Here is a 25454-nt window from a genome sequence, read left to right on the forward strand (position 1 = left end):
AAGCATCGTTTGACCTTAAACATCAACTTCCTGTGTCACGGCCAAACATCAAACTTAGCCACATCGCCCTGCTTATATATATACTATATACAATATACTATATACTATATACTATATACTAAATACTGTATACTATATACTATATACTATATACTAAATACTGTATACTATATACTATATACTAAATACTAAATACTATATACTAAACACTGTATACAATATACTATATACTAAATACTTTATACTGTATACTATATAATATATACTATATGCTATATACTATATACTAAATACTATATACTAAACACTGTATACAATATACTATATACTAAATACTGTATACTATATACTAAATACTTTATACTGTATACTATATAATATATACTATATGCTATATACTATATACTAAATACTGTATACTGTATACTATATACTATATACTAAATACTTTATACTGTATACTATATAATATATACTATATGCTATATACTATATACTAAATACTATATACTAAACACTGTATACAATATACTATATACTATATACTAAATACTGTATACTATATACTATATACTAAATACTTTATACTGTATACTATATAATATATACTATATGCTATATACTATATACTAAGTACTGTATACTGTATACTATATACTGTATACTATATACTATATACTATATACAAAAATGACTTTTGGGGCACGTTTTGGACGATATACTACAGTATGACTTTTTGGAGTGACCTTTTTCTGAACTGACGTGTACCTGAAGTGGCGATCGAACCCAGCTACTTCTCACTGCACCAGTGTGTCGTACAACAGCATGTTGTCTGAAATATGAAAAAAAACAACTGATGGGATTATTATTTTGTATTAAATATTTAGTATTAGGGTTTTTGTATTGTTGTTGACCTTTAGTTTGGTACCAGTATGACTGCATGTACAACGCGAACCCAAAACCTGAAGATTTGTCACAATACAGATTATCTACTGGAAAGATTGGTGGTGCAGTGGTTAGCACTGCTGCCTCTCAGACAGAAGGTTAAGAGTTCACCCCCCCATGCTTTGACATGACTCTTAGAAAAAATCATACTATAGCATGTCGTCCAAATTATGAAAAGAAAGTCATACTATAGCAAAAAAAAAAGTCACTTTTTGGACGACATGCTATCGTATGATTTTTGGGTCTTTTTGTCCTCGTGTGCCTTTAATTTCTCAGTGTTTAGCCATGCATTTAAAGAGTTAACTCAATATCCAGCCAATCAACTTTATACCTCTATTCTAACCAGGAAAAGTAAATAATCACAAACGAAGAAATTTCCCCTCGGGGATTAATAAAGTGTAAAAAAATCACAAAAAAAACAAAAAAAAATGGTTCTTCACACTCAGTGAGGCGTGTTCACAGTATGATAAGAAACTGAATATTGAAAGGGGATGTTGGCTCCACGCCAAAGAGGAACCAAGATGTCCTCTTAAAGACCTGCAAACTCAGTGGAAAGATATAAATATTCCCTCATCAGGGTGTTTGAAAGGACGTCGTCCTGCCGGCAGTGTGTCTCACTTGGGACCAGAAGGAGCGATGAAGACTCTGGAGGTCGTCTTGATGCTGCTGTTTGCAGCTGCTTCTGTCGACGCGTACAAACCGGTCATCATCGTTCACGGACTTTTTGATGGACCTAAAGCGTTCAAAACGCTTTCTGGGTACATCAACAAGGTAAATTTACCCACTGCAGGACTAATAATGTCTTGTCTTGTCTTGTCTTGTCTTGTCTTAGGTACCACATATGTTATGTTGTTAAAAAACTAACTTCTCTCAGGACTAATTTCACCACCCTGGAAGTCGTATTTATTGATAAATTCATTAATAAATTCTGTAATGTGCTATAAACTATGTTTTTTTATTTTTGAAAACTGTTTCTAAAGTGGACTTAAAGTCATAAAAGTGTCTTGTTTTTTGCTTTTTATTTACTCTGAATCTAAATATAGGAGTGATTATATTTCACTGTCAATTAACACGACTGGATTACGTGGAATTAACAAATCTTTTTTAAAATGTTTTTTAAATGAACTGAAACAATGTCCTCTCTTTAGCGACATCTATGGTAATGAGCTGTAACTGCAGCTGCAATCCGGTGGTTGACTTTAAATGAAACAACTTAAATCCACCGGAGTTTACGCAACAAGTGAATCAAACTAACTGCTAAGATTTAAGCATTTTAAGGCCCTTTTTATTCATATTTTTAAATTAAAACGAGTCATATTTGTCAGTGTTCACTCTTAAAATACCTGCAAGTGATGTCTTTCAGTTTCAAACACATTTTTATGGAAGTAAAACAAAATCAGGTGGTGATTTCTGTTCCTCTGTGAGGCTTTCAAGCCCTGGAGGTTTGTTTTCGAGGAAGGACACTTCTTTTTTTAGGACTTGTCGGTCCTAAAAAAAAAGCTTATTTCTCACTTCCTTTTCTCAAAATGAAAACTCGTAAACTCATTGGTTACAACGCGGGTTTTAAGTCGCGAGAACACTGTTGCCAGGCAACAGCAGCAGCTGATGTAAGGCGGACCATCCACGGGGCGGCTCATTGTAAACTGTTTTGGATTTCCAGGTCCATCCGGGCACCGAGGTGACTGTGATCAATCTGTTCGACAACATGGCGAGTCTGAAACCGATGTGGAAGCAGGTCCGCGGCTTCAGGAAGCTCTTCGACCCCATCGTGCAGAAGGCTCCCGACGGCGTCCATCTTCTGTGCTTTTCACAAGGTCCTCCGTCCGCCGCTCTTTATGGTCACGAGCAGGAAACATCAGCAGCGGCAGAGGGAGTTAGCATCAGGAACTGTTAGCATCAGGAACTGTTAGCACCAGGAGCTGTTAGCATCAGGAACTGTTAGCATCAGGAGCTGTTAGCATCAGGAGCTCTTAGCTTCAGGAGCTGTTAGCATCAGGAGCTGTTAGCTTCAGGAGCTGTTAGCATCAGGAGCTGTTAGCATCAGGAGCTCTTAGCTTCAGGAGCTGTTAGCATCAGGAGCTGTTAGCATCAGGAGCTCTTAGCTTCAGGAGCTGTTAGCATCAGGAGCTCTTAGCTTCAGGAGCTGTTAGCATCAGGAGCTCTTAGCATCAGGAGCTGTTAGCATCAGGAGCTGTTAGCATCAGGAACTGTTAGCATCAGGAGCTCTTAGCTTCAGGAGCTGTTAGCATCAGGAGCTCTTAGCTTCAGGAGCTGTTAGCATCAGGAGCTGTTAGCATCAGGAACTGTTAGCATCAGGAGCTCTTAGCTTCAGGAGCTGTTAGCATCAGGAGCTCTTAGCATCAGGAGCTGTTAGCATCAGGAGCTCTTAGCTTCAGGAGCTGTTAGCATCAGGAGCTCTTAGCATCAGGAGCTGTTAGCTCCAGGAACTGTTAGCATCAGGAGCTGTTAGCATCAGGAACTGTTAGCATCAGGAACTGTTAGCACCAGGAGCTGTTAGCATCAGGAACTGTTAGCATCAGGAGCTGTTAGCATCAGGAACTGTTAGCTTGAGGAGCTGTTAGCTCCAGGAACTGTTAGCAACAGGAGCTGTTAGCATCAGGAACTGTTAGCATCAGGAACTGTTAGCACCAGGAGCTGTTAGCATCAGGAACTGTTAGCATCAGGAGCTGTTAGCATCAGGAACTGTTAGCTTGAGGAGCTCTTAGCTCCAGGAACTGTTAGCATCAGGAACTGTTAGCATCAGGAGCTGTTAGCATCAGGAACTGTTAGCATCAGGAACTGTTAGCTTGAGGAGCTGTTAGCATCAGGAACTGTTAGCATCAGGAGCGGTTAGCATCAGGAACTGTTAGCTCCAGGAACTGTTAGCTCCAGGAGCTGTTAGCATCAGGAACTGTTAGCATCAGGAACTGTTAGCTCCAGGAACTGTTAGCTCCAGGAACTGTTAGCATCAGGAACTGTTAGCATCAGGAACTGTTAGCTTGAGGAGCTGTTAGCATCAGGAGCGGTTAGCATCAGGAACTGTTAGCTCCAGGAACTGTTAGCATCAGGAACTGTTAGCTCCAGGCTAACTGTTAGCTCCAGGCTAACTGCAGTGTAAACGTGCCTGAACGAGGAGGTGTTGGTTTGATTCTGCGTCTCCTGTTTTTTCCAGGAGGTCTAATCTGTCGAGCGCTTCTCTCCACGACCCCGAATCACAACGTTGACACCTTCGTCTCGCTGTCGTCGCCTCTGGCCGGACAGTTCGGAGGTCGGCGGAGCTTTCGAGTTCGCGTCTCCACCTTTTGACCTTTGACCTCCGGGAAAATGACGACCGCCGTCTTTCCTCTCCGCAGAGACGGAGTACTGCCCGAGCCGCTTTCCCTCGGCGAAGAAGGAGGTGTACCGCTTCTGCTACAACTTTCTGGGACAGATGATTTCCATCTGCAACTACTGGAACGGTGAGAAGATGAAATACATCCTGATGGTTGCAGCTCCTCATGCTAATAAGATCAATGATAATAGGCTCCTCCCCCACAGACCCTCACCGACGGTCCAGCTACCTGAAGGGCAACGACTTCCTCACTCTGCTGGACGGCGATAAACCTCACAAGGAGATGAAAGGTAGCGGAGTCGGAACAAAATCTGGAGGCATCAAAATCAATCGAAAGTTAAAGTGCGTTTCTTTGATTTCACTCCGTCAGCGTGGAGACAAAACTTCCTGCTCATCAAGAAGTTGGTTCTGATTGGAGGACCGGACGACGGCGTCATCACGCCGTGGCAGTCCAGGTTTCACATCTTCTAACACCTCAACTGGTTTTTTTCTGCTGTTTTCTCGTGCGATAATAACAAAAATAAGAGCATTTAAAATATATATATTATTATCGTAACCCACATTTTTCTTTTCTTCATGTATTATTATTTTAACTGAAATTATTGTTTGTTCACGAGCTTTTTTTTGAGGAGTTTCGTCATCTTGCCTGCAGGTGCAACCTCCTGCAGACAGAGGGCAGCAAACTCAAGGCCAAAACCTGCAGCTTTAATTACTGTGAATAAACGGTTGTTGTCTTATTTGTTTGTCTGTTTTCCTCTTCACAGCCTCTTCGGATTCTACGACAGCAACGAAACTGTCGTAGAAATGAGGAACCAGGAGGTAAAGAATTTAACGTGCAGCATTCACACCCGGTTCATCGAGCGTTCGTAGTCACGCATTAAAAATGCATTTAACAACATTGATGTGATGATATTAAAATATGTGTGCAGTACAAAAACGTTTGTAAGCCACGTTGCTGGTTCAGCTCCTGTTAGCAGCCAACACTAAAAACAGCATTAGATATATAGATATATATATAAACATACATTAATTAATTTATCCCACATAAAGCTGGTCTGTACCTAAATATTTTTATTTTTATGTTTTCGCTCACAACTAAAACGGATTCTATTATAATTATACAGAAACCCGAAAGTGCCACAATTCGTTTTATTAGTTAATTAATTTTCCTCATGATTAGTTTTCATCACAATTTACATTGAAAACCTTTTTTTTTTTTTTTTTTAACGCCTGTTTTGGTGTCAAAAACACGTTTTGAAAAAAAGCTGCGAATCGTTGCACTTTCCATAAATCCGATCTCGTATTTCTGTTTTCGCCAGTAAACATCATCATTTTGACTTCAGGACCTTTCTTTCATCGTTTCAGTGTTTTTAATCTTCTTCTTCTCCATTTTGAAAGTTCTACCGGGACGACACGTTCGGGCTGAAGACGCTGGACGCTCGCGGCGACGTGTCGGTGTGCGTTCACTCCGGCGTGAAGCACCGTTTTTGGCACTCCAACTTCACGGTGTTCAGAAGCTGCATGGAGACGTGGCTGACATGACGCAGGCGACGCTCCGCTGAAGGTCGGCGGCACGTTTGGTTCGTGATCCCCAGAGGACGACCCGCAGGCAGCTCTGACCTCTGACCTCTGACCCCGACAGACGGACGCGATGATGGTGCAGATTCCCACATTTGAAACAATAAAAGCTTGTTTTCTTTCAGTGATTGTCTGTCTTTGTTTTATTATTTTTGATGGATAAATATATCTCAGTGTGTCAAAATATTATGAAGTTATTTCAACTTTATGGCCATATTATTTCATAATTGTGATATTATTATCATCAATATTAATACAGTTTTTATGCAATTAGCCTATAATATAATATAACAGGTTATAAACTGCTTGAAAACAATTTAAAATGAACGTGGATTACTTTTTTTTCTCCAGAACTTTATTTAAAATAACAAAACAAAACAAGGCTATATATGGCCCATATAAATTCATACAATAAATTATTAATAAATAATATAAACATATTATGTAACATATTAAGTTGATATTTAAATCATAAAACCAAATCAAGGTTCAGTCAGTGTTTTTTTTTTAAGTCCTCCTGCTGCTCGAAACAGGTATGAGCGATGACGTCAGTAAGGTGACACCCACCTTCCCCTTCTGCTCCGGTGGCGGTGCAACGCGGCTCGAGCTCAGTTCCCGGTGGACGTGTTTGTCTCCGGTGAGGAAACCTTTTAACTTCACACTTTGTTCGTGACTTCCGCCTCATTTCATGTGGTGACGATGAAGATGTCTCCCTCTTCTTCCTCACCTGACCGACTTTAACACTTTTTGATTGTTTGTTGTTTTTCCAGCCCGGAGGACGTCACACGTAAGTTCACACCGAGCTTCAGATTACTTCTGGGTTTGTTTGTTTTCTGTCAGAAAAGCGTTAGTTGTGTGTTTGTGACGCGTCGAACTGTCCGAACCGAACCGAACCGGCCTGACGTGAACCGGGAAGCTCCGTCCTGCCGCTCCGCTCTCACCGCTGCTTTCACTCTCAATCAATGCACCTTAAAATAGAAGCAGACAGACGAGAGTTCAAGTGTTTTCCACTGGATGAGGAAGTTTCCTTCTTGGAAACTGTGAGGTTGGAGACCGGCTGCCTCGCGTGCGCCAAAATGTTGAATTTTTAAATGCGTTAAAAACGGCGGAATGATTTAGTTTTTTGTTTTTTGTGCACACGGAGCGGCTGAAGGGTTGGAGAGAAAACAAGTTTCATTCATAGACAGTGAGTTCACTGTCAGCGTGGCTGAAGGTCGACGTGTCCCGCCCCGTGGGCAGAGAGCTCCGAGCTCCGGGAGCACCTGAACGCGTCAAAGTTGGTTGTTTTATTTAAAAAGAACTTTTTCAGCGTCCAGCATCAACTGGTACTCCTGTTAACAACAACAAAAAAGTTTTTGTTTTGTTGGACTGTCAAATATTTCACCGTAAATTCACACTTCACTCACTTTAACTGTAAAATCACAGATGTGTAACTTCAGCCAGTTTTTATTTTCTACTTTAGGCATTTATTTAATGAGACTCTTCAGATTCCCCCCCCCCCCCTATTGTTTCGGTGCAAAAAGCCGATAAAAAGCTTTATATTTCATCCTCCGTATATATCCGAGAGTGTGTTAACAGTGCAGTGAAATGATTAAATCTACTGTTTTACTTTTGGATGACTTTTGGGGCTTCTCAACTTTTAATAGCAAGAGAGCCAAATATGGAAATCACTACAGGCATCAATTCAATTAACTCTGACACTCAGAGTATTAATGTTACCAGAAGTAATCAAGTCTGCACACGTCCCTTTTCTTTCCCGAGAGCGTTCAGTTCATACAAAAAGAAAACGTTACGAGTAGAGCGGCACAATTATAGATAAAACGAGAATCCAGATTTTATTTTTTTTGCTCAGAATTGAGATCAGGATTCTCTCACGGTAGAAAAACAACCAAAAATATGATGGAGCCTGGTATAGGATGTAAGATATTCTGGTAAAATACCACTAATCATATAAATATTAAGAGCAATCAAGGAAACCTTGTAAGATTTCAGATTAATCGTACCAATAAAATGCTTCTCCTGATTCTGATAATGATTCATCATCATTGATGAACCTGTCAGAGAAGATTACAGGAAGGAAACGCTCCGTTTTAAACTTCATCAATCTCTGAACCAAATAACAATCGGGTTCAGTCTCTTGGCTTCGAGAGAGACGGGGTTTCCCCTCCCGGTCCCCACGCTCTCCTGTTGCCAAGGTTACCCACAGAGATCGTCGACGGACCAAGATGCACGCTACGACTTGCGTGACTCCGTGTAAATCTATAAGGTTCAGATAGTCCGAGATTTATAACTCAGTTTGAATGATAATATCACTCAACACGCCAGACAGGATATTTCTAAAGGGCCCTATCCTGCCCGCGGGCCACCGCTTGAACCCTTGTGGGTTCCTGATCCCGTGTTTGGAGCCTCTGCTGTAAATTCTGCTTCATTTCACAGAGATCTTCCCCCCCATCAGTCGGAGGGTCGAGTCATCCCTCCGGCCACGATGTCCTCCAGAGGTAAGAAGGACCTGTGCCGGACGTGCGGCGGAGGTCTCCAGGGAAACCAACGGCGATGGCTGTTTGGTGGCCAGAATAAGAAGAGCGGTCCGCCTTCGACTCCGACCGAGTCCCTGAGAGGAGGAAGCCTGTCCGAGTCCCTGCAGAGCAGCCCGTGGGGTGAGTCCGGTTCCCCAAGAGATGCGGCGCATGCCGACTTCCTGCTGAAGAGGCTGAAAAAGAACCTTTTTTTTTGTGTCTCTTCACAGGCAGCACGTTGTCTCTGGGTTCCTCGGTGTCTCTCTCACAGTCCCAACTGTCCCTGAGCTCCTCGTCCAAAGGCGTGGACCTGCTCTCGGTGTTGACCCACATCCTGGGGCGGTCCGTACCGCGGGGCGGCGGGCGGGAGGAGTTCGTGTGCAGCAAATGCGTGAGCGTCCTCGAGCGAGTGTTCAAGTTCGACTCGGTGATAGCCAGGGTGAAGCTGCTGTCGTCCGAGCGGCTTCAGAAGCTGACGCAGGAGCGGGATAAGATCCGCCAGCGGGTTCGCCAGAACTACCGGCAGAGACACCCGGCGGACTTCGGGAGCCGAGGCAGCACCAGCGAGGAGGACGGCGACGCGGAGAAGGAGGGCTACAGGGAGATGCTCAAAGAGAACATGGCGCTCTCGGAGTACGAGTGCTGGTCGGAGAAGTGGGACGGGTGTCGGCACTTCATACGAACCGGCCGACGGTGCAGGAAAGGAAACGGCTGCGAAGGCTGCGACTCCTTACGGGTGTCCGACTCCGATTACGAGTCCGTTTGCGGGGTTCCTCGGCACTTGCCTTTCCAACCGTTCTCCCCGTTGCCGCTGTCCCGGGACAAATCCCGAAGCATGCCGCTCCACTGGCAGAGGGTGGCGTCCGTCAGCTCCAGCCCGGCTTCGCTGGCGGGCTCCAGTCTGTCCTTGCGAGCGTCCGTTCAGTCTCTGGACTCGCTCGACGGAAACGACCCGTTTGACTCGCCGGCCGATCGGTCCGTCAACTTTGTGCTGAAGGAACTGAGAGGCATCGAAGGGAAGCCGGTCAGTTCGCCGTCGGGGAGTCGGCTCCCGGTTCTGGGCAGGAAGGACGGGAGGTACGCCGGAAAAGTCGGAGGGATGGCGTCGCCCACGGCGACCGTGGTGCTGAACTTTGAGGACGCCGAGAACGGAGATGGCGGAGAGGATGGAGACATCCTCACGGAGCTGAGGGACGAGTTCATGCCGCTTCATCAGCAGGTGAAGCTTGTCTCATTATACCGGCCGGTCGGCGACTGGTCTGTGATGGAGGCTGTGAATGTTGACGTGAGCGGTGATCCGTCGAGGTCCAGGCCCGTCCAGCAGTCCGACGAGAACCCAACGCCTCCTTTCACTTGTGTTTTCACTTCAAAATGTTCAACATGAAATCATTTGTGTTTTCAGAGCGCCACCGGCCGAGTTCAGCTCGCTATGAAGCAGCTGCGAGTCCAACTGGACCAAGCCGGGTCGCGCATCAGGACCCTGGAGGCCGAGCTGAAACGTGGGAGGAGCAAACCGGCTGAAGTCAACGGATCCGAAGACTGGAGCTCTGTAAGCTTTCAGTTCGTCTTTAGTCTCTCTGGACGTCTCGTTCAGCGTTCAGGACGGATGAGGGATATTGACTGGAATGATTGCAGTCAGCGTCGTGTTTTAGGTTTGTTTGCTTCAGTCCAAAGTTCAGAGTCGTGCTGCTCGACGGCCTTTTAGTGTCGAGTTCAGTACGGTGAGGTTCAGGTGTGCGCTTTGACAGCAGCAGGACGAACCGGTCGTGGGCCGGGCGGTATGTGTCCATATAATCATAAAATAATCATAAAGTAAAGTAAATAAAAGAGGATAGTGAGCTGTGACGTTGATGCACAGTTGTTTGTTTTTGACGAGCTGTCATAAGAGGTAAAACAGGTTTATGACACAGAAGCTCCTCAGTCACATGACCAAACATAAACCGTGTTGACCGAGCAAAGTATAGTTCTGTGAAGGGAAGGGAGGGTCCACATGTTCTCATTTACAGGTGCACACACACACACACACACACACACACACACACACACACACACACACACAGACACACACACACAGACACACACACACACACACACACACACACACACACACACACACACACACACACACACACACACACAGGAATCCTCCCCGGCCGGTGGAGTTCGCCACGGGCTCAGATCTCTCAGCTGATCTGTCAGAACGAGCGCTGCTGCTGCGTTGACATGAAGTTCAGAGACGAACATGCGTGAGAATGAAAGATAACGTGTGCGAGAAGCAGCAGGTTCAAACCTGAGATAACTGATTAGTTTCTTTTGAAAAATGCTTGTCAAGTTGCCACGTCATTTAAAAAAAACCAGATATACCGGGTTAAACGCTAGAGGGCTTCTAATTTGAAAATGAGGGCTTTTATTTTGAAATGGATGCAGGTGGTCACGGCATTCAGTCGACCGATGATGTAACCACAGCCTGCTTATAAAAGAGGACGTAGCTTTCTGGTCTGAAAAGCGAGGCCGGCTGTAATACCACCGGAGGCCACTAGGGGTGTTAGTAGATAAACTCCTGATCGGTGTTTCCTTCTGGAAATAATTCCAGCGTTTATTAGAAATTAGGACTCAAATGAAGCTACATTTGGGGGCGGGGCTGTTTGATTGACGTGCCTGGGATGGGCGGGGCCTCGAGTTCCCAGTCAGATTCACTGCTCGCTCCTCCCCCCAGTTTGTCCAAATATGGTCACTTCTGGCTCCAAAAAAAAACAAGATGGCGACGGTCAAAATGCAGTCCAGCCAGCCAGTAAATTTTTTTGATTTTGATTTTATTCACTTTATTAATCCCCGAGGGGAAATTTCTTCACTACAGCAGGGGGGCTCTCAGGGGGGGAGCTGCTGCAGCAGGCTGCCACTAGCGCGGCACCAGGTAACCTGACCTGAGGTGCATGTTTTTGGATGATGGGAGGAAGCCGGAGAACCCGGAGAGAACCCATGCAAGCACAGGGAGAACATGCAAACTCCACACAGAAAGGCCCAGGACCGGATTCGAACCCGGAACCTTTTTTTGCTGTGAGGTGACAGTGCTAACCACTGCCCGTGTGCACAAACTTTTCGAAATTCATTGCTTTTTTTATTTTTTTTATTTTATAGTATCACCGGTTCAGACTATTTGCTGGACAAAACCAAACTTGCTGTTTTGATGCATTTCTCACTGTTTTCTGAACATGATCTGCAGATAAAGGAACAATGTAAATAATATTTGCAGCTCTGAAAACCAGCTGCTCTATAATTGGGGGTGAATGTGCAGTTTGATGCTCCGACTATGTAATAAAATCCATTTCTTTTCCTTCTCCTCTCCAGCTGGACGGGGAGGAGGCCGGCGGCTCGCTGCTACAGACACTCGGCCGCTCGCTGCACAGCCGGGAGCGCCTGATCCAGGTGGGTGGGGTCGTGTGAGGTCGTGTGAGGTCGTGTGAGGTCGTGTGGGGTCGTGTGAGGTCGTGTGGGGTCGTGTGAGGTCGTGTGAGGTCGTGTGAGGTCGTGTGGGGTCGTGTGAGGTCGTGTGAGGTCGTGTGGGGTCGTGTGAGGTCGTGTGAGGTCGTGTGGGGTCGTGTGAGGTCGTGTGGGGTCGTGTGGGGTCGTGTGAGGTCGTGTGAGGTCGAGGATCTTCTGCTGCCGACGCTCGAAGCTCACTGGAATGTGGTTTGTCTTTGAAGTCGCCCTTACAGCAACGCCGGCGCACGTTCAACACGTCAGCTTTTGATGCGAGATCGTTCCAGCTGCTCGTTCTGTTGATGATTGACAGCAGGAATCATTTCATAAGAACAAACTGTCAGAAAACACTTTCCCTCCTGGAACAAATGTTTTTCCACGATGATCAATAAGTGACAGCTGTTGCAGTTTTAACACGCATGCACAATTATTAACTTGTTAGCTTAGCACGAAGGTTGGAAACTAGGCTCTGTCCACCATGAGTTGTTAAATTAGTGAGAAAATCTTTCAGTTTTTATGCTAAGCTAAGCTAACAAGTTACTAGCTATAGCTTCACACTTTGAAGTAATATTGACAGCATATTGATGTTCTCTGCTAACTTTAACCAAGACAGGAAATAGATATCTAACTTCATTTTAAACTGCAAAACTCAATTTAATGCAATTAAATTTAAACACGCATAAAGCTTAAAAAAAAAGGTTAAATTTACAGACGTCCAGATGGGATGAAGTGTGCAGACGGATGCTTCCTGTGTTGCAGGAGTGCGTGGTTCTGATCCGACAGCTGTGTGTGGACGGGGGAGTCGGGACGGAGCCGGCTGAGACGCTGACCCGCAACATGAAGCAGATTCTCTCTGACAACAAGGTGACTGCTGGTCTCGGGGGCATCGTAGTGGGGGGAGGGGCATCGTAGTGGGGGGAGGGGCATCGTAGTGGGGGAGGAGCAAATGGGACTGAGCTCCAAAAGCCTGAAATAAAAAGTTTTTTTTATTTGTTTCGTGAAATGTGTTTTGACCCTCAGGGCCACCGTAGCGTCACGTCTTTCCCCAAAAGAGACGGAAACTAGGGTACAAAAAATACAAAAAATAAAGAGGCAAACAGGAAGTGCTGACTAATGTGTATTAACAGAAAGGTGAGCGGAGGCTGAGGCTCGTCATGAATGGATTCATGCTGTCGGCCGGATCAACTTTAAATAGATGTTAAAGATGTGGATCTGAAACAGGCTCTGCTTGTTCTGCTTGTTCTGCTTGTTCTGTTTGTTCTGCTTGTTCTAATTGTTCTGTTTGTTCTGCTTGTTCTGCTTGTTCTGTTTGTTCTAATTGTTCTGTTTGTTCTGCTTGTTCTGCTTGTGGTGACGCGTATCATCCGCTCAATGAAGCGCGCTCAGTTCTGCTGATGTCAGCAGACGGGCTGGAGGTCATGTGACCGGCACAGCAGGAAGTTTGTCCAGCAGTGTGTAGGTGATTTCTTCCGGCTCTGTGGAAACACGCTGTGTTTTGTGACCCCCCCCCCCCCCCTCCCCCGCAGGCTGCTCTGGAGTCTCTGAGGGCCGAAGCGAAGGAGAAGGAGAAGAGCCTGGAGGCGGAGGTGGAGGCCCTGAGGGAGGCGGGGCGGGACCGGGAGAGGGACCAGGACACCCTGCGCGCCGTGTTGCGCTGCAACCAGGACGTCATCAACGTAAGAGCTCCGTAAACACGTCCAATCAGAGTCGGTCTCCGCCGCTACGCGTGCTTGACGTGAACTCGTTGCTGCAGGACCTGCGAGCGTCTCTGGGGGAGGAGCGGCGGCGGCTGAGGGAGGTGGAGGCGGAGCAAGAGCTGTGGAGGCGGAGGGACGCCGCCCTCGCCGCCGTCCTGCAGGAGAGGCAGGAGGTGATCCGCCTGTTCGAGGAGCAGCTGGAGAGCCGCGGCCGGGAGGAGGAGGTAAAACAGGAAACACAAAGTTAATAGGAGCGCTCGGAAAGAAGCTTCGACCTGAGTTTACTGATGTTTTCAGGATTTCCAGGAGTTTTTTTCATGATTGTTGTGATGAAAAATGTTTGGGTTTGTTTTTGCGGCAGCGTTTTGCAAAAACAATTATTTGGGGAGTTTTAAGTGAAGTTTTAAAATATTTGAATTAGAAAAAAATGCGCTGCACGTCACACAAATATTTTAGTTGTAATGTTTTCTTTTATGTAGTTATTTAACTTTTAGAATCGTATTGGGCTAAAATAAAATAATTAAAACTGTAAAAAGTGAACAGACCGTCTGACTGGAATATAGAAACAAGGACTACATCAGCCTTTCAAAATAAGAGCTTTAGATGCTGTTTAATTCATGTTCATTCAACACATAGACCTGCTGGATGAAACAAACAAAGAGACGTCTCTGACAACTGGACGTGTGGAGAAAACTCATTTAACATCCAGTAATATGGAATCACTTCCTTTGATCACAAACATTTAATCATCATTTTAATGTGAAGACCACATTTCCCACAAACCCCGTCACTTCCTGTTTGTCCTGGTGGTTCCAGTGAAGTTTTATTTTATGATGAAAACAGGAGCAGACTTTCTGATTGGAGTTATTGTTGGTAATAAAGAGAGTTTTGTTTGAAATGATTTACTTTGTCGTTAAAACTTTCAGCTCAGATTCAAATTACTATTTTTGCAGAAAAGTTTCCTGCAAATTTTGTGAAATTAGGTGAAATATGTGCAAATTTTTTTTATTGACAAAACATTAAAAACAAAACAAAAAAACGTGCAGTCTTTCACAAACTTGGAGAAAACCGGCTGTATTTCTCATGAATGTGTCTCTCCTCCCACTTCAAAATAAAGCAGCAGAGTTTTCCTTTCAACGTGTCATTATTCCTGCAGGCTCTCTCAAGCTCTCTGATTGGTCAGAAGTCGGCAGGGGGCGGGGCCGAGCTGGCAGCCCTGTTGAAGGATCGGGAAGAGAACGGCGCCACCTTGTGGCAGGAGGTGACCAAGCTGACCGCAGCGCTGCAGGAGTACCAGGACGTGGTTCAGGTGAAGAGACGCGTTCACGTTCAAATTAAACAAGACGGGATGAGAAATGATCCAGAAGCTGAACACTTCTCTTGAATAGAGATAAAACTATCAAATAATGCAACTGCAGAGAGAGTCAGCTCTTTTAATAATTTTTTAACTGTTTCAGTCATTTTGTTGATGCAAAAATATTGAAAGGACCCAGAAACATTCTCAGGTTCAGCTTTTGAGCTCAATCTGTCAAACTTTATCTGAAGAGCTGGTTTAGTTCAGATTTGAAATAATTTAGGACCAAATAAAAATTGTGCAGAATTATTATTATTCATAATAATAAGGCACACAGTAAAGGAAAAATGGCATAGAATTGATAAAGGAACCAATAGAATAATGACAATAATTACAATAATTTTGAAGTAAATAATATTAAAGATGATCAAATAGATAAAATAAAATAAGATGAAAAAAAAGGCAAATAACAGGGAATTGAACAATTTAGGATTAAAACTCCGTAAAGCTATTTAAATGAAATAAAAAATAGTGACCAAAATGCTCTTTAAAAGGCCAAACGGGTCAGTTTTAAGTTAAAGATGTGATGTTAAATGTCAGGATTTTCTGCTTTTTTTAAATTTGTATATGATTTTAAACTTAATATATTATGATTTTGGACTTTTGGTAAAAAAAAAAAAGAAAAAAAAGAAATTTGGAGATGTGTTATTGAACTCTCAGCCTCTAGATTTAAATCTCGGCCTCTAGTTTTAAATGTCGGCCTCTAGTTTTAAATGTCGGCCTCTAGTTTTAAATCCCAGCCTCTAGTTTTAAATGTCGGCCTCTAGTTTTAAATCCCAGCCTCTAGTTTTAAATGTCGGCCTCTAGTTTTAAATGTCGGCCTCTAGTTTTAAATCTCGGCCTCTAGTTTTAAATCTCGGCCTCTAGTTTTAAATCTCGGCCTCTAGTTTTAAATCCCGGCCTCTTGCCGTTCCTTCTGCCGTCTCACCAGAATCAGCAGGAGAGTCACAGCCAGACGGTTTCCTCTCTCACAACTCAACTCCAAGACGTTCAGCGGGAGCTGAGGGAGAAGGAGAAGGAAAAGAAGGAGGCCGAGCGAACCGGGCGGAACAGCCGAGAGGACCGAGAGAGGGAGGAGAGGAGGCTGAGGGACAGCTTGGACAGGAGGGACCAACTCATCGAGGTAAAGGACGCTCCTCTTCTCAGCTGCATCTGAAGAATCACCAGGATTCGGATCATTAGACCCACCGAGGACAAACGGCTGTAGCTCAGTTGGTAGAGTGGGTTGTACTAATCAGAAGGTTGGTGGTTCAATCCCAGCTCCTCCTGTCCACATGTCTAAGTGTCCTTGAGCAAGACACTGAACCCTAAGTTGCTCCCGATGGTGAACCATCGGTGTTGTAAGTCGCTTTGGACGAAAGAGTCAGCAAAATGAAATGTAATGAACGTAAATCCTCCTGTTGAACTTAACCGACGTGGAAAATTGAAAACATCACATCACGATACTTCTTTGTTTTTGTTCGAAGCTTCTGTCGTGTCCAGAGATGAACCGATACGACTCCAATACCTCAAACTCGGTTTAAAACCGTTTCCTCAACTGATATTTGGCCACGTTAACTAATCTGAGGTATTTCTTGTGTTGGGCTGAGAAAGTATAAAGAGCATAAAGCAAAAACGCAGCTACTTCAAAGAAATCTAAAATTAAAGATATATTTTGCTTTGTTGACACTTTTGTTTTGTTTCCCTGAATATAAACGTGTTATTTCATAGTTCAGATATCTTTGAAAGAGGAAAACCGAACGACAACTTTTTTTTTACTGAAACCTGCGCTGTTTTTCATCAACTCAGCAGATCCTGTTGGACGCGGAGGAGCGGGACGTCCTGCTGAGAGAGCTGCAGCAGAACCTGCAGAACAAACGGGAGCCGGTGACGGCCGTCAAACACACACTGTGATGGAGGAGGAGGAGATGGAGATGGAAGAGGAGGGACACTTTGCACTTTCTGCACCACCTTCCTGCCCCTTCAGTGTATTCATGCTGGTGTTAAATTTATATTTGAGGTTTTTGCAGCGTTGGCTGAAGGAAGGTTGAGTTGTTTTTTTTCCAGTTTAACTCTGGAGTGAATCAGGAACTTCAGCCTCAGAGGGTCTTGATTGGATGTTTCATATTTGATTCGGTAACATTTGAATGTCTGACCGGTAACGGCTGTGATTTCATTTCATGCAGGTGGGGGCGGGGCGGGGCGGGGGGCATTATTGAATGGTCTTCTGGGACCGCAGCGGGTACGATATTTCTTTAAATCCTGAATTTTTCTGATTATAATCCATGAAGCCCTTCAGTCGTGTCTTGTGTTTGTCTTTTTTTGATTTCTCGGTACAGAACTGACATTTTATTTAGTTTTTGTTTACAGTGCTAATCATATTTTGAACCGTTTTAATTTTCTGAATTTTTTTCTCGCTTACCTTCAGAGTTTACGTGTCTTGTGATGTTAGTTCAGGACTGTTACTGATGGAGATATTGTCCTTATTTTAGCTCAAGAGAATTAAACACTCTGATCCAAATCACTCTGCAGAACCCTGTTATTACAACCGAGACTTATTTCAGGAACCATCAAACACACTCCATCAGCATATTTTAAACAATAATCTTTAAAGGTCTCTCACCACAGAAACACAAAAACTCTCCTGGATCACATCTCCAGCATGTCGCTTTCTTTTTTCTTCTATCTACTTGACTGAGGAGAATTTATGTTTTCATTCCCATTTTGCCACATAGTTCTAAAGAACTACAATACCCATGAGCCTTTGCTGCTGTTGCTATGGAGAAGTGAGGCAGCTTCATTTAATTCGTGTACAAACTGACCCCGACTGAAGTTCCCTGTTACATTTTGATAGCGCCAGCTGCTCTGTGATTGGATGAATCCCGTAAAGCACCCTGGGAGTTGTAGTTAACTCCTCCCGTTTTTATCGTCTTTTAATACCCAGATGTTTATTGTTTGTACTGATGATTCAACTGGAACAGCTGATGTGCTTTAACTGAGGCACGTGACAGCAGTGGGGGCGCACACACACACACACACACACACACACACACACACACACACACACACACACACACACACACACACACACACACACACACACACACACACACACACGTCCTCTCCTTACCGTCCAATCAGCCAACAGCTTGGAGTTTCTGGTTACAGCAGGAAGTGTTGCCATGGAGATGAAACACACAGACCGAGGTGTTCTCAGAGTTCTCCTCATTTGTGGAGGAATGCAGGTGGAGTCGGTCCCGCTCGGCTCCGTCACCATCGGACCGCCAGCCTGGCGCGACGGGACGGTCCGCTCCATCCGGCGGGCGGAGCGCCTGGTGCGGCAGACTCGGGCCGGGCCGCCGCCGCGGAGCTGCTCAGCGGAAACAGCCGAGGACAAGATCACATCGGACGGGCCCGGAGAGAGTCGTGACTCCGTCTGCAAACACCAGACATGGAGGCCGCAAACTACAGGAGCGACGGTGAGACGACCGCAATGCCTGCTGGGAGATTAAATTATACAGATGCAGAATTACCCTTTATCTAAATTTCCCCAAAAGTTTTGTTTTCAGATAAAGTTGAGATGAGGGGTCGCGACCCCTGAAGGGGACTGAGGCAGAATTTATGATTGAAAGTAAAAACACAGAAACATTATCTTTTAAAAACGTGTTCACTTGATGTTCCCATTTTAACGGGGAGAAAAAAGGGAACTGAGTAATAATAAATATTAAAAGAAAAAGTGTAAAAATATGAACATTTTTAAAGGTTTTATTACTTTTTTTGAACCACTAAATTAATTTTATATATCAGAATATTTCAATGTTGATATTTACTTTAAAAAGTGCTACAGAAGATAAACTGCGATCGACTGAAGTAGATTTAAATCATACGTAAACGTCTCTTCAGCTCCCCGGGGGCTCCCGGAGGTCGTCCGCCGTCCCGTTCCCGCCCTCCAGCTGGCGCGAGCGGTGTGCGGGCGCCAGCGTCGCCGTGGCGGCTGAGTACATGCGGAGGGTGCGGGAGGTGGAGGCCCGGCTGCGCAGGCAGGCCGGGAGGGTGACGGAGGAAGGCGTGAAGCTGGAGAGGGACCGGGGACACCTGGAGAGGATGCTGCGCAGCATCAGGACCAATCTGACCGTCAATGGGAGGAGCTCGGAGGGGCGGAGCCAGAGGCCACTCGCCGCTGAGACGGTCAGGTCACATTCAGGAGCTGTGGATAGTTCATGTCACAAAGAAATCTCCTGTACAGCAGACTGTTTATAAAAGTGTTCGTAGCTTCAGGTCTGTAAAATGGTTCTGATCCAGAAGTGTCTTCAGCTGCAATACCAGCGAGTGCCACTAGAGGTCGGCTCCAAAAAGCCTCCGGCTCCATAGACTCCCATTCAACTTCTCTCATCAAATCCAAAGTGAATAAAATGTGTCCATCAGTTATCTCGGTGTTGTTAGCTAAAGTCACTCCTTCTTATTAGTTTTCTGGAGGTCCATCTGAAAATAATCCCTCATTCATTAGAAAAGAAGATTCAAGAACACCTGTTTTGGGGGGCGTGTCTGTTTGATTGACAGGCCTGTGGTGCAGTCAGGTTACAGCTATCGGTGGGCGGGACGTAGTATCGTCAGGTTTCCGATCAGATCGGTCAGATCCACCTCTGGCTCCTCCCCCAGCTCGTCCAAATATGGTCACTTCCTGCTCCGAACCGCTCGGAACTATCAAAGATGTTGACGGACAGAATCTGAACTGGAGGATTCATAACGTTCACAAACCAACGATGACATCACTGCTGGCTGCTGATTGGTCCAACCCTTATTAGTTTTCTGGTGGTCCATCTGAAAATAATTCCAGCATTAATTAGATATAAAAAATGGGACGTCACCCGTCGTTTGTAATCGATCTGAAGCCTGGAGTTCAGTATTTCGTCTGTTGCCACCTTGATATTTTGGAGCTAGACGTGGCCATATTTGGACGAGGTGGGGGAGGAGTTTATCTAATGACACCATGACGACTTGTGGAAAACATTTACCAACTTTGTATTTCAGGAGGGAACTCCAGGGTTTTTGAATGGAAGTCTATTGGCGACAAGCCTCCTGGTGGCCCTCGGCGGTATTACAGTTTTAGGCACTTGTGCGTCTGCCTCGCGGAGGAGACGTGTGGATTGACAGCTGTCCCCCTGCAGGACCCGGACGGCGCTGATTACCTGCTGCTGCGGGAGAAACGGGAGCTGACGCAGCTGAAACGGGATCTGGAGGGAGCGCTGAGGACGGCGCTGACTCAGCTGCAGGTGATTCACCACCTGTGTCGTCCACTTGGCTCCGCCCCCTACAGGCGGCGAGGAGAAACGAGCCTCGCTAGTGTCACCGCCTCAAAACTAAACTGAACAAGAGGCACCAGAGCAGCTTCAGACTGCTCTGACCTCACAAGATGCTAACATGCTAAAAAGGGCAGCGCTAACAAATTCATATTCAGATTATTGACACTTTGGATCATTAATATTCAGATTATTGATATTTTGGTGCATTAATATTGAGATTATGGATATTTTGGTGCATTAATATTCAGATTATTGATATTTTGGATCATTAATATTGAGATTATTGATATTTTGGTGCATTAATATTGAGATTATGGATATTTTGGTGCATTAATATTCAGATTATTGATATTTTGGATCATTAATATTGAGATTATTGATATTTTGGTGCATTCATATTGAGATTATTGATATTTTGGTGCATTCATATTCAGATTATTGATAGTAAACAACATATACTACTAAACCATATTTAGACTTTTATAAGCAGCCAATCAGGACGCGGCGTAAGGCGTGCGCTCCCTCCGTGTCCCGGCAGGTCCTCGGGGAGAGCAGCAGGCGGCTGCTGGACTGTGCCGGGGAGAGGAGCCGGGTCCTGGAGCTGGTTCCCCGCGGCGGCTCCGCCGGAGGCCGCGGCGCTCCGACCTGCGGCAGCACCGAGCCCACCGGCCCTCTGACGCCCGGTACGACCACAGACACACGACCTCAACAGAAAGAAGAAGTTTGTCAGGTCACAACTGGGCTTCTGTGTTAATGTCCCCGTCGATGAAAAACGTGGTTCAACGGTCAGACTTGTTGAAAACTGTCCGTCCTCGTCTCAGAGTGCGAGCGGGCGTTGGCGTCGTCCTCACTGGCGGTCCGGCGCTCCCAGCTGCTGAGGGACGACGTCAGACGGACGCTCGGCGCCGCCATCGGCAGGCAGAAGGCCGCTCACCGCGCCGTCAACGACGGGCTGGTGAAGAAGACGGCGGAGACGGTCGGCCTGCAGGTCGACGCGCGGCCGCAAACGTCCGTCTGATCGGTCGCTGCGACGTCACGAACTGAACCGCTTCTCCTGTTTTGCAGCAACGTCTGACTCTGACGTCTGCGGCCGCCCGGCAGGCCGCGTTCCGCAAGCAGAGGGAGGTGGACTGTATCCGGCACAGCCACGGCAGAGCACAGGTGTGTGTGTGTGTGTGTGTGTGTGTGTGTGTGTGTGTGTGTGTGTGTGTGTGTGTCTGTGTGTGTGTCTCTGACTTGTCCTCGTGTCTCCAGGGTCCTGAGTACAGCGGAGATGTCCTGTCCAGAGAGAAGTTCAGCAGGCCTCTGGTGCAGGTCTACCAGAGACACCCGGGGACGCAGCTCCCCGAGGCCGCTCGCCTCGTCCAGGTCAGACCTCCGAAACCTCCGAACACACACTTCACAGATTCACTAGTTCAGTTTGTTAAACGTGAGCAAAACAGGGATTATGTTCATCTGTAAAGGGTTCGGAGATATTAAATCGAGACGTCTCCAGACTGCAGTGGTTTCACGCTCGCCCCCCCGCTGTGTGTCTCAGGGCAGCGCGATGCTCCGTAGATGTCTGGACTCCTCTGAGGACGAGCTGGCGCGGCTGCAGCGCACCTGTCTGCAGCTGCTGGACGACCTGCGCGGCAAGACGGTGGCGGCTCGGGTGGACGCCGCCGTCGTCCGCATGAGGCGGCAGCAGGTCGACAGGAGAGCCGTGCCCTCGTTCCTCCAGGAGGGGGCGTGCTGAGTCACGCCCTCGTTCCTCCAGGAGGGGGCGTGCTGAGTCACGCCCTCGTTCCTCCAGGAGGGGGCGTGCTGAGTCACGCCCTCGTTCCTCCAGGAGGGGGCGTGCTGAGTCACGCCCTCGTTCGTCCTGCGTGTAGAGAGATGATAGTTTAACGTGTGAAAAGTTCTGGTTCGAGATCAATAAAATGGAATAAAAGCTTCACTTTAAAGGTCAAAAGTTTGTCGACACCCTTTTTACACACTTCTGGGACCGAACCAATCATCATCCATTCAACACACACACACACACACACACACACACACACACACACACACACACACCTCTAAAAATGTTCAAAAATCCAAACTGCGGGATATTAATGTTCTTTAAAGATCACGTCACTGCGTCTAACAAGAGATGAGGTCTAATTCTTCTTCTTCTAATCGTGTAGCAGCTCTGAAATAACGTTCAACATCTTCCCAGCAGCTGCAGATCAAACTTCAAAAACAAAGCGAGAGCAGAGTTTTACTGTAATGATGGAAGAGATGAAAACATGGTGATGACACAACAACACAGAAATGTGCTTACGTTAATCTGACCACATGATCCGACTCCTCACTGAAAACAAAGCAGCGACTTCTCAAACCGCAGTGTTGGAGTTTGTTTTTGATTTTTTGTTTTTAAAAGCTCCGAGTGTTTCTTTTTTTCCTCGTCATGGGACCGCGGGTCAGCTGACCGGCCGACTCGTCTTTTATTAAAGACATGAGACGTGATTCAATAAAGCTGCTTCAGCAACACGTCCCAGCTGAAGCAGATGCACAGCCGTAATGGGATCATGGAGGAGGGGAGGTTCTGGGAGGTTCTGGGAGGTTCTGGGAGGTGATCATGGAGTTCTGGTGTCGGAGATGAAAACGTCCGATTTGTTGGAGACGAGCTGAAGGTTTGAAAACTGAGCGATGTCGAAGGTGCTGCTGCTGATCCTCTGCTCACTGCCAGCTGTGGGTGAGTCAACCAACCTGTGTGTGTGTGTGTGAACAATATTAATATTAAATAAAAAACATGAATTTTACTGTATAAAGAAATATGAAGGAACTTCTTTTAAACCATCGATTAAATGATGAATTGATGTTTTTGTCTATAAAATGTTAGAAAACATTGAATTTATAATCTAAGAAAAAGCAAAAGCAGCAAACATTTGACTTTAAACAAAGTCCTAAAATATTAAACAGTTCCTGATTAATCAATTCATTATTTGAGTTTTTTTGCTACCGTGAAACTTCTGTTTTACAAATATCAACTTATTTCATATTTTTCTTCACTCAGATGACGGCATAATATTTCAAAACATTTGGAAATAATGTTTTAAGCTGCAGACCAGCGGACATCACGTTTTAAACACATTACAGGTCGTTATGATTATTTTTGAACAACTGATTAAATCGGCCATCTTCTTCATTCATTGTTTGGTCGATTAAAATGTTCGAAAAATAATGAATTTGAGAAGCTGGCACCGACAAATATTCAGCAACTCAAACAAAAAAAGACCTAAAAACAAATCGATTAATCAATTAAGAATTTGGACATCAGGATTATTATTATTATTGATGAGCTGAATTGTCTGAAGTCTTCTTTCTAACCCGTCCTCCCTCCAGCCGCCCTCTTCTGTTACACCTGTGTGTTTCCTGCCGTCTCCCCTCTGGCCTGCATCCGGTTCCCTCTCCGCTGCCCCCCCGGGGGGCGCTGCCTGTCCAGCAGGGCGGTGGGCGAGAAAGGTGAGTGTGAAGGAGTCCACCCAGAGACGTGGCGGCTGTGTGTGTTTCCTCAGTGTGTGTTTCCTCGGTGTGTGTTTCTTCTGTGTGTGTTTCCTCAGTGTGTGTTTCCTCAGTGTGTGTTTCCTCAGTGTGTGTTTCCTCAGTGTGTGTTTCCTCAGTGTGTGTTTCCTCGGTCTGTGTTTCCTCAGTGTGTGTTTCCTCAGTGTGTGTTTCCTCAGTGTGTGTTTCCTCAGTGTGTGTTTCCTCAGTGTGTGTTTCCTCAGTGTGTGTTTCCTCAGTGTGTGTTTCCTCAGTGTGTGTTTCTTCTGTGTGTGTTTCTTCTGTGTGTGCTTCCTCAGTGTGCTTCCTCAGTGTGTGTTTCCTCAGTGTGTTTCCTCAGTGTGTTTCCTCGGTGTGCTTCCTCAGTGTGTTTCCTCAGTGTGTGTTTCTTCTGTGTGTGTTTCTTCTGTGTGTGTTTCCTCAGTGTGTGTTTCCTCAGTGTGTTCCCTCAGTGTGTGTTTCCTCAGTGTGTGTTTCCTCAGTGTGTTTCCTCAGTGTGTTTCCTCGGTGTGCTTCCTCAGTGTGCTTCCTCAGTGTGTGTTTCTTCTGTGTGTGTTTCCTCGGTCTGTGTGCTTCCTCAGTGTGTGTTTCCTCAGTGTGTGTTTCCTCAGTGTGTTTCCTCAGTGTGTGTTTCTTCTGTGTGTGTTTCCTCGGTCTGTGTGTTTCCTCAGTGTGTTTCCTCAGTGTGTTTCCTCAGTGTGCTTCCTCAGTGTGTGTTTCCTCAGTGTGCGTTTCCTCAGTGTGTGTTTCTTCTGTGTGTGTTTCCTCGGTCTGTGTGTTTCCTTGGTGTGTTTCCTCAGTGTGTTTCCTCGGTCTGTGTGTTTCCTCAGTGTGTGTTTCCTCGGTGTGTTTCCTCAGTGTGTGTGTGTGTGTGTGTGTGTGTGTGTGTGTGTGTGTGTGTGTGTGACGTCTCTGATGGACTTCCAGGAGACATCCGTGTGATTCTGTACGAGAAGAGCTGCGTCCTGCCGGTCCTGTGCGGCCTCACGGGCCACAAGTTCGCCGCGGGACTCAACTTCACCTTCACCAACGAGTGCTGCGACACGCACCTGTGCAACGGGGCCGCCACCGCCTCCTGGACCTCCTGGACCTCCTGGACCTCCTGGACCTCCTCTCTGCTCACGCTGCTGACCGTGCACTCGGTCTGGTGGTGAACGCAGAAACAAGATGACAGATAAATAAAAACAAGAGTGAAGACAATAAAATGCAATAAAGAGATTAAAAGTTGATAATGAATAATAATAATAATAATAATAGGATAAACAGAGTTTAAATTGGAGCCTTTGGAATAAATGTTGGATAAGAGGAATACAAATGTGTAAAAAATTAGAAAAAAGATAGAATGACATTTTAAAATGTGAATGAATAATAAGAAAATGTGTCTGTAAAGAGAACATAAAAAAAAAGAACAAGACGATGTTTTTGACAAGAATTCCTGCAAGATTAATAAAATGATACAGATTAAAGAGTCGTGTTTTTATTATTCTGAGGTTTTATTCTAGATCTGGAATGTTAAGCATCTGTAAAATATATAGATTATTAGTATCAAATATAAATCAACTAATAAATCTATTATTAAAGATGAAGCTATAGCAGCAGTACATAAAGTACTCCAGCTGTAACATTCATGAATCAATAATTATAAATAGAATAATTTAATGAGTGTGATTCTGAAAAGGGCCATTCTGCATAATGAATAATTTGACTTCCGGTACTTTTAAGTACATTTTTCTTTTTTTTTTTACA

General features: G+C 45.4%; 4 protein-coding genes across 4 annotated transcripts; all 4 read left to right on the forward strand.

Annotated features, from left to right (window-relative positions):
- The first annotated feature begins 1169 nt into the window (after positions 1–1169).
- Positions 1170–5978, forward strand: LOC138214552 (lysosomal thioesterase PPT2-A-like). Its single transcript, XM_069176279.1, has 8 exons — positions 1170–1716; positions 2606–2759; positions 4118–4213; positions 4299–4403; positions 4483–4566; positions 4647–4731; positions 5041–5095; positions 5675–5978. The coding sequence occupies exons 1-8, from the start codon at positions 1582–1584 to the stop codon at positions 5816–5818; spliced, it is 858 nt and encodes a 285-aa protein (XP_069032380.1). The 5' UTR covers positions 1170–1581; the 3' UTR covers positions 5819–5978.
- A 478-nt stretch (positions 5979–6456) lies between these two features.
- LOC138214562 (golgin subfamily A member 3) lies at positions 6457–17395 on the forward strand. Its single transcript, XM_069176291.1, has 12 exons — positions 6457–6491; positions 6625–6641; positions 8291–8511; positions 8601–9589; positions 9773–9919; positions 11719–11796; positions 12610–12714; positions 13377–13526; positions 13604–13771; positions 14704–14856; positions 15833–16024; positions 16690–17395. The coding sequence occupies exons 3-12, from the start codon at positions 8340–8342 to the stop codon at positions 16792–16794; spliced, it is 2259 nt and encodes a 752-aa protein (XP_069032392.1). The 5' UTR covers positions 6457–6491; positions 6625–6641; positions 8291–8339; the 3' UTR covers positions 16795–17395.
- Positions 17396–18119: 724 nt separating this feature from the next.
- tektl1 (tektin like 1) lies at positions 18120–22120 on the forward strand. The gene is made up of 8 exons (XM_069176302.1): positions 18120–18359; positions 18784–19068; positions 20049–20153; positions 20722–20866; positions 21005–21171; positions 21249–21344; positions 21438–21551; positions 21721–22120. Exons 1-8 carry the CDS (start codon positions 18120–18122, stop codon positions 21916–21918), a joined length of 1350 nt encoding a protein of 449 aa, XP_069032403.1. The 3' UTR covers positions 21919–22120.
- A 602-nt stretch (positions 22121–22722) lies between these two features.
- On the forward strand, positions 22723–25049 carry LOC138214581 (sperm acrosome membrane-associated protein 4-like). The gene is made up of 3 exons (XM_069176314.1): positions 22723–22899; positions 23550–23669; positions 24636–25049. Exons 1-3 carry the CDS (start codon positions 22854–22856, stop codon positions 24860–24862), a joined length of 393 nt encoding a protein of 130 aa, XP_069032415.1. The 5' UTR covers positions 22723–22853; the 3' UTR covers positions 24863–25049.
- The last annotated feature ends 405 nt before the right edge of the window (positions 25050–25454 follow it).

The sequence above is a fragment of the Embiotoca jacksoni genome, unplaced genomic scaffold (genome assembly GCF_022577435.1).
Source record: "Embiotoca jacksoni isolate LCO1_2020_lvr unplaced genomic scaffold, fEmbJac1.0.p SCAF_106, whole genome shotgun sequence".
NCBI classification, from domain to species: Eukaryota; Metazoa; Chordata; class Actinopteri; family Embiotocidae; genus Embiotoca; species Embiotoca jacksoni.

Excerpts from the sequence above, each read along its gene's own strand:
- LOC138214552 (XM_069176279.1), top strand. The coding sequence starts at position 1,582 with ATGAAGACTCTGGAGGTCGTCTTGATGCTGCTGTTTGCAGCTGCTTCT. Across the intron at positions 4,732-5,040 it reads ATCACGCCGTGGCAGTCCAG|CCTCTTCGGATTCTACGACA; the intron begins GTTTCACATCTT and ends TCCTCTTCACAG. Across the intron at positions 5,096-5,674 it reads TAGAAATGAGGAACCAGGAG|TTCTACCGGGACGACACGTT; the intron begins GTAAAGAATTTA and ends CCATTTTGAAAG.
- LOC138214562 (XM_069176291.1), top strand. The coding sequence starts at position 8,340 with ATGTCCTCCAGAGGTAAGAAGGACCTGTGCCGGACGTGCGGCGGAGGT. Across the intron at positions 8,512-8,600 it reads CCTGCAGAGCAGCCCGTGGG|GCAGCACGTTGTCTCTGGGT; the intron begins GTGAGTCCGGTT and ends GTCTCTTCACAG. Across the intron at positions 13,772-14,703 it reads GCCGCGGCCGGGAGGAGGAG|GCTCTCTCAAGCTCTCTGAT; the intron begins GTAAAACAGGAA and ends TTATTCCTGCAG.
- tektl1 (XM_069176302.1), top strand. The coding sequence starts at position 18,120 with ATGCAGGTGGAGTCGGTCCCGCTCGGCTCCGTCACCATCGGACCGCCA. Across the intron at positions 19,069-20,048 it reads GGCCACTCGCCGCTGAGACG|GACCCGGACGGCGCTGATTA; the intron begins GTCAGGTCACAT and ends GTCCCCCTGCAG. Across the intron at positions 21,345-21,437 it reads ACAGCCACGGCAGAGCACAG|GGTCCTGAGTACAGCGGAGA; the intron begins GTGTGTGTGTGT and ends TCGTGTCTCCAG.
- LOC138214581 (XM_069176314.1), top strand. The coding sequence starts at position 22,854 with ATGTCGAAGGTGCTGCTGCTGATCCTCTGCTCACTGCCAGCTGTGG. Across the intron at positions 22,900-23,549 it reads CTGCTCACTGCCAGCTGTGG|CCGCCCTCTTCTGTTACACC; the intron begins GTGAGTCAACCA and ends TCCTCCCTCCAG. Across the intron at positions 23,670-24,635 it reads CAGGGCGGTGGGCGAGAAAG|GAGACATCCGTGTGATTCTG; the intron begins GTGAGTGTGAAG and ends ATGGACTTCCAG.